Here is a 16,244-nt window from a genome sequence, read left to right as displayed (position 1 = left end):
ACACACACCACACACACACACCACACACACACACACCACACACACACCACACACACACACACCACACACACACACCACACACACACCACACACGCACCACACACACACCACACACACCACACACACACCACACACACCACACAACGACGCGACTTGCTGGACAGGTAGACGTTGCTCAACCAAGCGGGGGGTGGGGGGGGTGCTGGGGGTGGGGGGTTGGATGGGGGGGGTGAGTGGGTGGGTGGGCGGTTGGTTGGGTGAGTGGGGTGGGTGAGTTGTTGGGTGAGTGGGTGAGTGGGGGGGTGGTTGGTGGGTGGGTGAGTGAGTGGGTGAGTAGGTGGGTGGGTGAGTGGGTGGGCGAGTGGGTGGGTGGATGAGTAGGTGGGTGAGTGGGTGAGTGGGTGGGCGGGTGGGGGGTTGGGTTGGTGGGTGGTTGGTTGGGTGTATAAGTTGTTGGGTGGGTGAGTTGTTGGGTGAGTGGGTGGGGGGGTGGTTGGTGGGTGGTTGGTTGGGTGGGTGGTTGGTTGGGTGGGTGCGTGAGTGAGTGAGTTGTTGGGTGGGTGGGTGGGTGAGTGGGTGGTTGGGTTGGTTGGGTGAGTTGTTGGGTGAATGGGTGGGTGGGTGGTTGGGTGAGTGGATTGGTGGGTGGGTGGGGGGCTAAGTCCACTCGCGATCCGCAACGGACTCGCCCGGTGCGGCCTACGGCTGGCGGGGCGATGGGTCCTGGGTCTCGTGACCGGTGTGTTTGCCCAGGTCCGCCTTTGTTGACACAGCTGCGTCATCCCCAGTGACGTCTCACGTCGTAGCGGCACGCAGGGCAACACTTGCACACGGGGGCGCGCGGGTTGAGAGTGAGAGACGGAGGGGGCACAACGCGACGCGACTCCGTTCCCTGCTCCCCCCTCCTCGCCGACGTCGACCCGCGGAAGCGGCAATCGCAGAGCTACGTCTGAGACCAACCCTCCTTCTCCTCCTCCTATCACGTGACACTGGTCCACACAAATGGCCCGCGGATGTGGTTAACACAGAGCCACGTCTGAGACCAACCCTCCTTGTATCACGTGACACTGGTCCACACAAATGGCCCGCGGATGTGGTTAACACAGAGCCACGTCTGAGACCAACCCTCCTTGTATCACGTGACACTGGTCCACACAAATGGCCCGCGAATGTGGTTAACACAGAGCCACGTCTGAGACCAAGCCTCCTTGTATCACGTGACACTGGTCCACACAAATGGCCCGCGGATGTGGTTAACACAGAGCCACGTCTGAGACCAACCCTCCTCAATCACGTGACACTCTGGTCCACAGGGAATGGCCCGCGGATGTGGTTAACACAGAGCTACGTCTGAGGCCAACCCTCCTTCTATCACGTGACACTGGTCCACACAAATGGCCCGCGGATGTGGTTAACACAGAGCCACGTCTGAGACCAACCCTCCTTCTATCACGTGACACTCTGGTCTACACGGAATGTCCCGCGGAAGTGGCAATCACAGAGCTACGTCTGAGGCCAACCCTCCTCTATCACGTGACACACACGGAATGGCCCGCGAATGTGGGTGTCACAGAGCCACGTCTGGCCCCGGTTGCTCGACACAGACGAGACTTTAACGGCGACACCAGCAGAGCAGGCCGCGTGCTATTTCGGGAATTTCCTTCTTCCTCCGCGAACGACGGGGAGGGGAGGGGAGGGAGGGAATCGACAGACGCAGAACACACGGGGCGCGATTTCAATTGTCCACTCGCCGGCTTCTTGTTTTGTGTCGTCGTTAAATTTTACGACTCGACGGAGGAAAGGTGACCCACATCTTTTTTTCCGCCCAGCGCACGGAGAATTCCCGCAAACGAAAACTCTCTTCCGCTCGCAAGGCAGAGCAAACGGAGGGGTTGGTGGGGAGGATGTCTCTGTTTTTATCGCCGTTCTTAAACACGCACACACACACACACACGCACCAAACGGACAGCAACTAGCAGCACTGTAATGTATAAGAGCGTAACGCGCGTCTTGGATTGAGGGCGACCCGGGTTCGATTCCAGCTCGCGGCCAACACCGTTGATGATTTTATCTGAAATGGTTCTGGGCCTCCCCTAGGTCGACTCAGCCTCAAATGAGTACCTGGTGCGGTGTGTAAACATCGCCGCTAGGGAGACAAAGGCGGCCGGGCGTGGTGCTGGCCACCCACCCCCTCGTATGCTGTGCCCGCCTTCATTGGTGCTCGCTAACAGCACTTGCCCCAGCAGTCTGTTAAAGCTATACGGGGGATCTTTGTTTTTGTTTGATTGAGAGAGTGGGTGAGGGGGTTAGTGAGTGAGTGAGTTGTCGTTATCTGCAGTGTGGTGAGTGAGTGTGTGAGTGAGTGATTGGGTGAGTAGGTGGGTTAGTGAGGGAGCGAGTCGGTGATCGAGTAAGGGAGTGAGTGAGTGTGTGAGTGAGTGGGTGAGTAGGTGGGTGAGGCAGTGAGTGTGTGAGTGAATGAGTGAGTGATTGGGCGAGTAGGTGAGTGAGTGGGTGTGTAGGTGAGTATGTGAGTGAGTTGATGAGTGAGTGAGTCAGTGGGTGAGTAGGTGGGTGATTAAGGGAGTGAGTGAGTGTGTGAGTGAGTGAGTGATTGGGTGAGTAGGTGGGTGAGTGGGTGTATAGGTGAGTATGTGAGTGAGTTGATGAGTGAGTCAGAGGATGAGTAGGTGGGTGAGTAAGGGAGTGTGTGTGTGAGTGATTGGGTGAGTAGGTGGGTGAGTGAGGGAGTCGATGAGCAAGTGAGTAGGCGATTGTGTGAGAGTAGGTGGGTGAGTAGGTGAGTAGGTGGATGGGTAGGTAGGTGGGTGAGTGAGTTGATGAGTGAGTGGGTGAGTAGGTGGGTGGGTACGTAGGTGGGTGAGTGAGTTGATGAGTGAGTGGGTGAGTAGGTGGATGGGTAGGTAGGTAGGTGAGTGAGTGAGTGGGTGAGTAGGTGGATCGGTAGGTAGGTGGGTGAGTGAGTTGATGAGTGAGTGGGTGAGTAGGTGGGTGGGTAGGTAGGTGGGTGAGTGAGTTGATGAGTGAGTGGGTGAGTAGGTGGATGGGTAGGTAGGTGGGTGAGTGAGTGAGTGAGTGGGTGAGTAGGTGGGTGGGTAGGTAGGTGGATGGGTGAGTGAGTGGGTGAGTAGGTGGGTGGGTAGGTAGATGGGTGATTGAGTGGGTGAGTGGATGAGTAGGTGGGTGGTTGAGTGAGTGGATGACTAGTTGGGTGGGTTGGTAGGTGAGTGAGTGAGTGAGTGGGTGAGTAGGTGGGTGGGTAGGTAGGTGGGTGATTGAGTGAGTGGGTGAGTAGGTGGGTGGATAGGTGGGTGAGTGAGTTGATGAGTGAGTGGGTGGGTAGGTGAATGAGTGAGTTGATGAGTGAGTGGGTGAAGAGGTGGGTGGGTAGGTGAGTGAGTGAGTGAGTAAGTTGATAAGTGAGTGAGTAACTATGTGGGTGGGTGGGTAGGTGAGTGAGTGAGTGAGTAAGTTGATGGGTGAGTGGGCGACTATGTGGGTGGATTGGTAGGTGAGTGAGTGAGTTAATGAGTGAGTGGGTGACTATGTGGGTGGGTTGGTAGGTGAGTGAGTAAGTTGCTGAGTGAGTGAGTAACTATGTGGGTGGGTTGGTAGATGAACGAGTGGGTGAGTTTACGAGTGCGTGGGTGACTATGTGGGTGGGTTGGTAGGTGAGTGAGTGGGTGAGTAGGTGGGTGGGTAGGTGAGTGAGTGAGTGAGTTGATAAGTGAGTGAGTAACTAGGTGGGTGGGTTGGTAGATGAATGAGTGAGTGAGTGGGTGAGTCGGTGGGTGAGTTGTTGGGTGGGTAGGTAGGTGCGTGGTTGAGTGAGTGGGTGACTCGGTGGGTGGGTTGGTAGGTGAGTGAGTGAGTTAGTTGTTGCGTGAGTGAGTGGGTGAGTAGGTGGGTGGGTAGGTGAGTGGGTAAGTCGGTGGGTGGTTGAGTGAGTGGATGACTAGGTGGGTGGGTTGGTAGGTGAGTGAATGGGTGAGTAAGTTGCTGAGTGAGTGGATGACCAGGTAATTGTAACCTGTGTTCAGTAGTTGAACAAAGCGCGGTGGACGAGACGAATCAGCCAGTACCGAGTCCTCGACACGGACTTCGACCCATCGCTTACGAGTGCAATTGTCGCGAAGACCCCCCCGCCCCCCGCCCGTGGTAGTAGCGATAGCAGAGCGACGAGTAGGCGACTGACCGCAGCTGAGCGAGTGCGCTGCAGTTGAATCGGTGAGAGCCGAGATCATCAATCGCCCTGACGGACGCTTAACGCAGAATTCTATCGGGCGTAACGAGCGAGGCTTCGAGTACTTGAGCATACACAAAAGGCGGTCGTTGTGACTGCCCCCCACCCCCCTCCCCTCTCTCTCTCTCGTGTGCCACCTCTGCCGGCCTTCAGAGGTGCTGGCAACACTGGCGAACAGCACTTGCCCCCAAAACGTCTGTTGGAGGTAGAGAAGTGGAGGTGGGGAGGGGGGTAGCTTGTCATTTGCATTTATAAAGGGTGCAGCAGTGGATAGGAGATGTTAACTACCTCGCCTGGTACGCGGGAGGTCGTGGGTTCGATCCCGACCCTGACGCCTGCTGCTGTATATTTGGAGTTTGCGTGTCTCTCTCTCTCTCATCATCACAGTGGCTATGAGATGTTAACTACCTCGCCTGGTGTACAGGAGGTCGTGGGTTCGATCCCGACCCTGTGTGTGTAGTGTATAGTGTAGTGTGTAGTGTAGTGTTACTAGTACAGCACTAGTGTGTAGTGTATAGTGTAGTGTATAGTAGTGTATAGTGTAGTGTATAGTAGTGTATAGTGTAGTGTATAGTGTAGTGTGTACTGTATAGTGTAGTGTATAGTGTACTGTATAGTGTAATATATAGCGTAGTGTATAGCGTAGTGTGTGTAGTGTATAGTGTAGTGTATAGTGTAGTGTATAGTAGTTTATAGTGTAGTGTATAGTAGTGTATAGTGTAGTGTGTAGTGTAGTGTATAGTAGTGTGTAGTGTAGTGTATAGTAGTGTATAGTGTAGTGTGTAGTGTAGTGTATAGTGTAGTGTATAGCGTGGTGTATAGTAGTGTATAGTGTAGTGTGTAGTGTAGTGTATAGTAGTGTGTAGTGTAGTGTATAGTAGTGTATAGTGTAGTGTATAGTGTAGTGTATAGTAGTGTATAGTGTAGTGTATAGTAGTGTATAGTGTAATATATAGCGTAGTGTATAGCGTAGTGTGTGTAGTGTATAGCGTAGTGTGTGTAGTGTATAGTGTAGTGTATAGCGTAGTGTGTGTAGTGTATAGCGTAGTGTGTGTAGTGTATAGCGTAGTGTGTGTAGTGTATAGTGTAGTGCAGGGGTCCTCAAACTTTTTAAACAGGGGGCCAGTTCACTGTCCCTCAGACCGTTGGAGGGCCGGACTATAGTTAAAAAAAACTATGAACAAATTCCTATGCACACTGCATATATCTTATTTTGAAGTGAAGAAACAAAACGGGAACAAATACAATATTTAAAATGGAGAACAACTAAAGTTAAATCAACAAACTTGCCAGTATTTCAATGGGAACTATGGGCCTGCTTTTGGCTAATGAGATGGTCAATGTCCGGTTCCATATTTGTCACTGCTAGTCGTAACAAGTGATGCAAGTGTGCATCCGTTAGTCTAGATCTGGTTGGAGATTTCAAATGTTTCATTCTGGAAAAAGTCTGTTCCTGAGATGAGGATATGTCTCAGAGGGGAGAGATGCATAGAAATTATGAAGGCTGCTTGACTTGAATGCGTCTTTCAGAGAGTCACAATTCTGCAGTTCAGCGAGTTCCATTTGATCAATTGTATCCACATTTTCAATGTCAATAGAAAATGGGTTACGGAAAAGCTGTATGTCCTGTTCATGGAGATGTAGCTCTTTAAATCTAAATTGGAACTCCTTTTGCAATTTTTCCAGTGAATCCACACATGTTTTGTTTGGGAATTGCAACCAATGGTTTTTCCGCTAACAGATTTTGAGTTGTGGGGAGATGGCAGAAGTTTTCCTCCTTAACTTGTTTGATGAGGAGGCCTAATTTTACTTCAAATGCTTTGACATGTGATTGCATATCACAGAGGAGCTTCCCCTTTCCTTGAAGTTGCACATTGCAACTGTTGAGTAGCTCTGTTACATCTGTCAGAAAGGCAAGGTGCCATTTCCATTCTACATCATTGAGCTCTGGTACTTCTTTGTTTTTTGAAAGCAGAAAAGCTGTAATCTGTGGAAGTAAGTCATAGAAACGTTTCAAAACTCTCCCTCGACTCAGCCAACGGACTTCTGTGTGGTACAGAACATCTTCATAGTCAACATTTAGCTCAGACAGAAATTCCTGAAATTGTCTGTGGTTTAGTGCATGAGCTCTAATGAAGTTAACACAAGATACCACAATTTTCATAACAGAGTTCCACTTCAGTGATTTACTACACAGCGCTTGTTGGTGGATGAGGCAGTGTATGCCTATTGGATGAGAATGGTTATGTTTGTCCATCTCTTAGTTAATGCGAGAAATTACTCCTTTCTTAGACCCCACCACGCTAGGAGCACCATCAGTTGTCACACTGGCTAGTTTAGCCCAATTCAGCTCCAAACCATTCACAGTTTGGCAAACCTTTTCATAGATATCCTCTCCTGTAGTTGTTCCATTGATGCTTGCAGTGCAGCAAGCTCTTCTGTGACTTCGAAATAGTCATTCATCCCACGAATAAAAATTAGAAGTTGTGCAGAATCACGAACATCATTGCTTTCGTCGAGTGCCAAGGAAAAATAGGAAAGTTTTTTTGTGGAGTTTTGCAAATGCTGATGCAAATTGTCTCCCATTTCTTCAATCCTCCGTGTAATTGTAGGTCCTGAAAGACTCACTGTACTAAATAAATCGGCCTTCTCTGGACACATCTCTTTGGCAACAGAAAGAAGGCATTCTTTAACAAATTCTCCCTCCACGAATGGTCTGCCAGTGCACGCTATTAGCTTGGCAACTTGAAAACTTGCTCGCAGTGATGAAATATTTAGCTGCTGCTGCTTCACAAAAGTATTTTGCTGAGTTGTTGATGTATTTTTCAGTTTTAATATTTTATCTTTTCTCACTTCTCCGACCAAACAATCATATTTATCTTTATGTTGAGTTTCATAGTGTCGACGTAAATTGTATTCTTTGAACACAGACACTATATTCTGGCATATCAGACACACAGCTCTTTCCTTGTACTGCATGAAAAGCAATCATAAGTCCACTGTTCTTTGAATATCCTACACTCCGAGTCAATTTTTATCTTTCTTGACATCAGTTTCCCAGGGAGTCAAAATTGCTATTAGTAAAATACCAATATATATATACAGCGCTACAAAAACAATATACCAGCAATAACTTTGCCCACACAGAGACATACAGACTGCACTGCCCATCAATGCAGTCTGATTGGGGGAACTCCGCTTTTACCCCAGGCTCACACTGGTGCGGGTGCCATTAAAAAGTTAATTACACCTGCAGTTTTATTCACAGATCGCAGTACATCCCCAGCACACAGGAATATCACTGGGAGTGGAGCCGAGGGGCAAGTGAGGGAGCTGAGGGAGGGAGAGCCAGTCAAGCGCAGCCAAGGGAGGGCTGGCAGCCTTAGGCCTGGGGGGCAAGTCCAGTCAATTGGCCCATTGAACCATTCACCAGCGCAGCCCAATGAGTGCCCACCGCCGCAGCTCAATCAGTGCCCACCACCGCAGCTCAATCAGTGCTCACCAGCACAGCCAAATCAGTGCTCGCCACCGCAGCCCAATCAGTGCCCACCACCGCAGCCCAATGAGTGCTCACCAGTGCAGCCCAATTAGTGCTCACCAGCGCAGCCCAATTAGTGCTCACAAGCGCAGCCCAATTAGTGACCATGGGCCGAATAAATGTCCTCGGTGGGCCGCATGTGGCCCGCGGGCCGTAGTTTGAGGACCCCTGGTGTAGTGTATAGCTTAGTGTGTGTAGTGTATAGTGTAGTGTATAGCGTAGTGTGTGTAGTGTATAGTGTAGTGTATAGCTTAGTGTGTGTAGTGTATAGTGTAGTGTATAGCGTAGTGTATAGTGTAGTGTATAGCGTGGTGTATGTATGTTGAACTTCTTTCGCGCCGTACATAGCCAACCGTGATCATTATAATCGGAGGTGCGGCTGGGGAGGGGGCAGAGGTCGCAAACGGGTTTTGATTCCTTACCACCACAGCAGCCAAATGGGGATGGGTGCGAGAGGCTGGTAACCCCTCCACCTTCAATGAATTACCACTAACCACGATTTAAAACTTAAATAAGCTTGTGTAGGAGGCCCCGGGGGGACAGGCGTCTATGACGTCTCCTGGCCAAACCTTATTTGGTGGAGCCAGGAAACTGAATCTTTACCCTCGGGGCTCCTCCATAAACAACAAAAATCCACTTCGGATGGCGACGTGGAATGCTCGAATGCTCACTGCGGAGGAGAGGTTGCCACTCCTCTGTCGGGAGCTTGATCGATACCGCCTGGATCTCTGTGGTATTTAGGAGGTCCGGTGGACCGGCTCTGGCTCCTGCCACCATGAGGAATGGACAGTCCTCTACTCGGGGCAGGAGACTGCCAAACAACAGGGAGTGGCTCTTCTTCTGAACAAAAGAATGAAGGGGCGTGGGAGCGTGGCGGTGAGGTGTGAGAAGCTGTAAGCCCCAGGCTACTTTGGGCTCGCCTTCCCATCAACCAGAGGCGAGGAGTGGTAGTCGTGGTTACTTATGCCCCCACCAAAGACTAACATCCGTGGAGGGATGCAGGCAAGGCCGATGAGGCAGATGCCTTCTATGACCTCCTGTCACAGGTGCTGGCTAAAGTGGCCCCTCGGGATAGAGTCATCTTGTTGGGTGACTTCAATGCCCGAGTTGGTCATGATGCTAGCACCTGGTCTGGAGTGATTGGAAGACATGGACCAGATCAGCTAAATAACAACGGTAGGAGGCTGCTAGAATTTTGTGCAGCCCATGGGCTTATAATTACCAACATGCTGTTCTGGTATCAGCGCATCCACACAACATAGTGACAGAACAGCGGATGCGGGCCCATGTCCTTGACACCAAAACATACCGTGGAGCTAATCTGCCCACTGACCATCGACTTGTCATCTGTAAGATGCGCCTGCCATTCTTCCACTTTGGTGGTAGGTGTACACCCAGGACCCCATTCCAACCTCAGGTGGCCTGGTATCAGTTAGCTAATGAAAGTTGCAAGCGAGAATTTAATCAGCTTGCAGCTGGAGTTGGCATCGTCCCCTACTATACACCGTATGACAGATACACCGTATTGCCAGCGTGCGTGTGTGCCACGGTGGTAGATGTTAACTACCTTGCCTGGTATACAGGAGGTCGTGGGTTCAAACTCGACACTGACACCTGCTGTATATTTGGAGTTTGCATGTCTCCCTCTCTCAAATCTCCATGGGGTTTTTACCCTCCACATTTAGAATCAACCGCCACTGCAATAAATGCCCACGCGATGGTAAAGCCACTTTCGCTGAGCTATCGATTGTGATGGGCAGGGTCGCTTGCGGAAAAGAACCACCTTACCTGCTAAAATAAAAAAAATAGTTTAGTTTTAGTATGGGTCTCTGTGAGTTTTTGTGGGTCTCTGCGGGTGTATGGGTCTCTTTGAGTATGGGTCTCTCTGGATCTCTGTGAGTCTCTAGAAGCATGCGTTTAGAGTGTTTGGCTGCTATAAATGTGCACGTGATGACGATGAAGCCACTTTCGTTGGGCTATCGTTTTCGGTGGCCAGGGTCGCTTCTGAAAGAAGAGCTACACAGGTCAATGGGGCCTTACCTGGTACAATTCAACACCAAAGTTCATTCATTCATCTTGCCCACCCTCTTGTTATCTCAGTACATGAGGGTGCCGTGGTAGCGTGATGTTAACTACATCGCCTGGTGTACAGCAGGTCAGCAGGTCACGTGTTCGAGTTTGCATGTTCTCCCCCGTGGTCGCGTGGATTTTTCTCCGGGTTCTCCGGGTTTTCCCCTCCACAATTAGACCGAACGTCACGTGTTCAGAGCATTTAGCTGCTATCGTTTGTGGCCAGGTTGCTTCTGAAACAAGAAGCTCGTAGCTCAGTGGGGCCTCCTTGCCTGGTCAAATAAGTAACAAAAAATCATCGTTTTCTTTATATTTCTCCACGCAGGTGGCTCGAGCCGGGAGAGAAACGGGAACGGAGCCGTGGGGTTCCACCAGGAGAGGCGCTCGCAGACCTCGGCGGAGCCGGCCGCCACCGCTGGCCTCAAGCGACTGCGCTCCGAACGCCTGGAGGAGCAACTCTCGAAGAGGCTCGCGGTGGCGGCGGCGGCGGCGTCGCGACACCGCGTCGAGCAACGATGTCCGCCGACGTCGCCCAACGTGGCCGGGCAGAGACTACGAGGGAAAGACGACGAGGCGGAGAGCCGGGCCGACGCTCCGGACCGCCGCCGGGAGCCTCGGTCCGGCGGCGACGGCGACAATGAAATCGGTAACGGAAGCTCGCCAAATGGGAGCGGGGCTCCCCTGCTCCACGCCCCTCCCCCTCCTCCTCCTCCTCCTCTTGCCCCTCCTCCGCTGTGCCCCTCGACGCTGCCGGCCATCGTGAGCCAGCTGGTGGCGCTGCAGCGGCAGCAGGTCCAGCAGCTGCGGCTCATCGACGAGATCCGCGAGCAGATCGTGCTCATCGCCCCGCACACGGCCTTCACGGCACGCGGGGGCAAGCGGCCGCGTCCCGCCGCCGGCGGACCTTCCCCGGGAGCCCAGCGGCTCTGCGGGGACTTCGACGGAGGGAACGAGCCGCCGATCCCTTCCGTCCCGAGCGGCCCCACGTCCCCGCCGCCGCCGGCGGCCTCCTCCTCCTCCCCGCGGCGCAACGGGAACGCGTCGCCATTCGGCGCGGCCCCCGTCGGACTCCGCTCCCGCCTCCGCGGGACGTCCGCCGCCGCTGGCGGCGGCACGGCGACCCGATCGATGGCCGTCCGGGGAGGCCCGCCCAGCCAGCCCGTCGCCGTTGACGATTTCGCAGACGGCCGGAGCTCTCCAGAGCGCACGCTCAGAATGGAGGTGAAGTCCGAAGCTTCGCCCTCCGAGGCGTTCGGCGGAGACGGCGGCGCCCCGGAGTGCCGCCCCGGCTCTAGCGAACGCCGGGCGCTCGGAGACCGCCAGGCTGGCCGAGCGGGCCTCGGCTCGTGCCGCGACGGCTTTCACGAGCGGCCGCGAATCCCTTTCGGGGCAACCTTCAGCGGCGACAAGGACGCGGCGGCGGCGGCGGCGGCGATACTGGCGGCGTCGCTGTCCGGTTTCAGCGGCGATCCGGCGTCACTGTCGTCGCGCCTGGTCGGAGCACAGGCCCCATGGCGGCACGGGCCTCGCGGCCGCCAGCCGCCCGTCGTTCCGTTCAGCTCCGAGGGAGCGGCAGGCCGGTACGCGGCGGGAGACGTGGGCGGACCCCCGCGAGCGCCCCAGACGTCCAAGCTGCAGCAGCTGGTGGAGCGGATGGACCGCCGTCCCGCCGAGCCCAACCGCTGCTTCGTGTGTCACCGCGTGCTCAGCTGCCAGAGCGCGCTCAAGATGCACTACCGCACGCACACGGGCGAGAGGCCCTTCCAGTGCCGCGTGTGCGGCCGCGCCTTCTCCACCAAGGGCAACCTCAAGGCGCACTACTCGGTGCACAAGGGCGCCGCGGCGGTGATGCCGGACGGAGGAGAAGGAGGAGGTGGCAGCCCGGACGCCGAAGTCGAGGGGGTCGCGGGCGGGGACGAGGAGGTCGAGGAAGTTGAGGAGGAGGAGGTTGATGAGGAGGAGGGGGGCGGTGCTGCGGACCGGGACGACGGGACGTCCGAGTACGGGAGCTCCGACGCGGGCGACCACGACGGGCGGCGAGCTCCCCCCGCCGCCCGCTGGCCGAGCCCAGAATCTCCGGCGCCGCGGACGACGGACGTCGGGCCGGAGCGCCGCCAGCGGCCGTGCGGCCACGGCGGCTCCGGGACGGCGTCGCCGCCGAGCGACCGGGCGTCGGAGAGCCCCGGGGCCTCGGCGTCGCCGCCGTCGGACGCCGGCCCCGAGCCGAGAGAGGAGGCGGGGACCGGCAAAGCGGAGTGGCCGCGTCCCGGCGGCGGCGGCGGCGGCGGCCGCCCGGCGCTTGCCGGCCGGGAGCGCGAGCGAGCGCGCTGCGTGGCGTGCCTCACGTGCGGCAAGAGCTTCTCGTGCCAGAGCGCGCTCGAGATCCACCACAGGAGCCACACGAAGGAGCGGCCCTTCCTGTGCACCTACTGCGGCCGCGGCTTCAGCACCAAGGGCAACCTGAAGCAGCACCTGATGACCCACCGCGCCGACCTGCCCGCGGACGCCGCGGCCCTGTTCGCGGCGGGCGTCGGCGGCGCGGAGCCGGGGTACTTCCCGACGATCTCGGCGGTCGGCGGCGTCGGCGGCGGCGGCGCGGGCGAAGCGTGGACGGCTCCGGCCGCGGGCGTCGGCGAGCGACCGGCGCTCGCCGCGTCTTCGCACGGACTTGTAGCGGCGGGGTCGCCGTCGTCCCCGGCGGGCCGGCGCTCGCACAAGCAGCGCGACTGCCCCACGTGCGGCAAGTCGTTCTCTTCGAGCAGCGCCCTGCAGATCCACGAGCGCACCCACTCGGGGGAGCGGCCCTTCGCGTGCGGGGTCTGCGGGCGGGCCTTCACCACCAAGGGCAACCTCAAGGTACGTGCCGGGAGGTCGCGGTCGCGGAAGGTCGCGGTGGGTGGGGCTTCTGCCGTCACGCGGGTTCTTCCGTTCGGGAACGCTCTTCGTAGCAAACCGGAACGCGCACACCGTGATAACCTTACTGTTATGATGACGATGGTGACAGTGATGATGCAGTTTGTGATGATGACAACGATTACTATTATGATGACGATGATGAAAGTGGTGATGATGATGATGAAAATTACGACAATGACACCGATGACTATTATGATGCAGGTGTGGAGCGGTGGTGCAGCGGTTAGGGCGATGCGCTACGAACCCAGCGACCCAAAATCGATTCCCGCTCACGGCCACCAACACCGGTGACGATTATCTGAACCGGTCCTGGTGGGCCTCCTCTAGGTCGACTCGGCCTCGAATGAGTACCGGGTGCGGTGTGTAGTAAACATCGCCACCGGGGATACAAAGGCGGTCGGGCGTGGTGCTGGCCACCCACCCCCTCGCGTGCCGTGCCGGCCTTCGTATGCTCCGCTGCTCGCGAACAGCACTTGCCCCGACAGTCTGGTCAAGGCTACACGGGGGATCTTTGTCTTTGCAGGTGCACATGGGCACCCACGTTTGGAGCAACAGCACCGTCACGAGGAGGGGCAGGCGGGTGTCACTGGAGGGTCCCCTCCTCCTACTCAGCGGGCTCCCCCCCACCTCCTCTGCCTTGCCACCGGGTACGCTCACCACAACGAGCCCCCCCCCATTCCCCATAATCCCCCCAACTCCCCCCCTCCCCCATCTACCCCTCTCCCCCCAACTCTCTCCCCCCCTTCTCCCCCACCCCCTCCTCACCCCCCTCTCCCAAACTCCCCTCCTCCCTCTTTACCATCCCCCCTCCCTCTATCCCAATGTTCCCCTCCCCAACTCCCCCCCACCTCCCCCCCGATCCCCCCACTGCCCACCCTTTCCCCCCTCCCCCCCCCCACTGTGGTGTTAACGGTCAGCGCACCAGACTTTCAATCCGGAGGTCGCCAGCTGAAACGACGGTGACGACGATGATGATGATGACGACGACGATGATGATGACGACGATGATGATGATGATGACGACGATGACGACGACGATGATGATGATGACGACGATGATGATGATGATGATGACGACGATGATGATGATGACGACGACGATGATGATGATGACGACGATGATGATGATGATGACGACGATGATGATGATGATGATGACGACGATGATGATGATGACGACGATGATGATGATGATGATGACGACGATGATGATGATGATGACGACGATGATGATGATGATGATGACGACGATGATGATGATGATGACGACGATGATGATGATGACGACGATGATGATGATGATGATGACGACGATGATGATGATGATGACGACGATGATGATGATGATGATGACGACGATGATGATGATGATGATGTGTGAGTCTATGGGTCTCTATGCGAGTCTATGGGTCTCTGTGTGAGTCTATGGGTCTTTATGTGAGTCTATGGGTCTCTATGTGAGTCTATGGGTCTCTGTGTGAGTCTATGGGTCTCTGTGTGAGTCTATGGGTCTCTGTGTAAGTCTATGGGTCTATGTGTGAGTCTATGGGTCTCTGTGTGAGTCTACGGGTCTCTGTGCGAGTCTACGGGCCTCTGTGTGAGTCTACGGGTCTCTGTGTGAGTCTATGGGTCTCTGTGTGTGTCTACGGGTCTCTGTGTGTGTCTACGGGTCTCTGTGCGAGTCTATGGGTCTCTGTGTGAGTCTATGGGTCTCTGTGTGAGTCTATGGGTCTCTGTGTGAGGCTATGGGTCTCTGTGTGAGTCTGTGGGTCTTTGTGTGAGTCCTTGTGTCTCTGTGTGAGTCTATGGGTCTCTGTGTGTGGCTACGGCTCTCTGTGTGAGTCTACGGCTCTCTGTGTGAGTCTACGGCTCTCTGTGTGAGTCTATGGCTCTCTGTGTGAGTGCATAATGAGTTTGACAATCTAGATGATGATTTAAAAGAGCCATAGCTCCAGTGGCTTCCTAATATCGGCGGCTGCTGCTGCGCCCACCACTGACCTTCCCCGCTCCTCAACTGTGGTTCGTCTTCCTCCTGGGGCCTCCGAGTTTCTTGAACACCGGTGAAAAAATAGCTTAATAGCTCATCAGATTCCTCCTGCAGTATAAATGCATATTCATCTTCTTGGTTCTTTCGGTAAAGTCACGTAGAAGGGAAGTAATAAAATAATAAAAATAAAATACAATAAAATAGGTATCTGTGTGTTTTATTGTGTTGTGTTTTATTTTTATTATTTTATTACTTCCCTTCTACGTGACTTTACCGAAAGAACCAAGAAGATGAATCCCTGCAGTCACGAAAGCTTTAAATCGAAATGCATATTCTGGTTTTGATTAGAAGCTTTCGTGACTGCAGGATTTCATACTCTTAGGTTCGTTCGGTAAAGTCGCGTAGATGTGGAAATAAATCAATGAAATATCGCGACGTTTCGATCGCAACAACAAGCGAAATAACTGAAAAGTATCACATTCGGATTCTGCCCTTCCTCCTTTCTCCCCACGAGAGCTGTGCGGTGGTGGTGCAGTGTTACAAGTTGACATCACCACCATCACTACCATCACCATCATCACCACCACCATCACAACCATCACCACCACCATCACCACTATCACCACCACAACCATCACCACCATCACCACCACCATCACCACCACAACCATCACCACCACCATCACCACCATCACCACCACCACCACCACAACCACCACCACCAGCACCACCACCATCATCACCAGCACCACCACCATCACCAGCACCACGACCACCACCACCATCACCACCACCACCATCACCACCATCACCACCACCACCACCACCATCACCACCACAACCATCACCACCATCACCACCACCATCACCACCACAACCATCACCACCACCATCACCACCATCACCACCACCACCACCACCACAACCACCACCACCAGCACCACCACCATCATCACCAGCACCACCACCATCACCAGCACCACGACCACCACCACCATCACCACCACCACCATCACCACCATCACCACCACCACCACCACCATCACCACCATCACCATCACCACCATCACCACCACCATCAACATCACCACCAGCACCATCACCACCACCATCATCACCAGCACCACCACCACCATCACCACAACCATCACCACCAGCACCACCACCATCAGCACCACCACCACCACCATCACCACCACCACCATCACCACCATCACCACCACCAGCACCACCATCAACATCACCACCGGCACCACCACCATCATCACCAGCACCACCACCATCATCACCAGCACAACCACCATCACCACCACCACCAGCATCACCACCACCACCATCACCACCAGCACCACCAGCGCCACCATCACCACCACAACCACAACCATCACCACCATCACCACCATCACCACCACAACCACCACCATCACCATCACCACCATCACCACCATCACCACCACCACAACCATCAC

The 16,244-nt window shown here is 54.9% G+C and overlaps 1 protein-coding gene across 1 annotated transcript in view; it reads left to right on the top strand.

The window, feature by feature from the left end:
* LOC144736803 (uncharacterized) overlaps positions 1-16,244 on the top strand; it is a 64,922-nt gene that overhangs the window by 35,415 nt on the left and 13,263 nt on the right. The window contains exons 2-3 of the mRNA XM_078619447.1: positions 10,198-12,728; positions 13,312-13,435. Of these exons, the coding sequence (XP_078475573.1) occupies positions 10,198-12,728; positions 13,312-13,435 (2,655 nt within the window). The remainder of the gene's footprint in view (positions 1-10,197; positions 12,729-13,311; positions 13,436-16,244) is intronic.

This window comes from Lampetra planeri, chromosome 63 (genome assembly GCF_965212315.1).
Source record: "Lampetra planeri chromosome 63, kcLamPlan1.2.h2, whole genome shotgun sequence".
NCBI lineage: Eukaryota > Metazoa > Chordata > Hyperoartia > Petromyzontiformes > Petromyzontidae > Lampetra > Lampetra planeri.
Note: the sequence above shows the minus strand (reverse complement) of the source record. Positions and strands in the feature narration are given on the sequence as shown.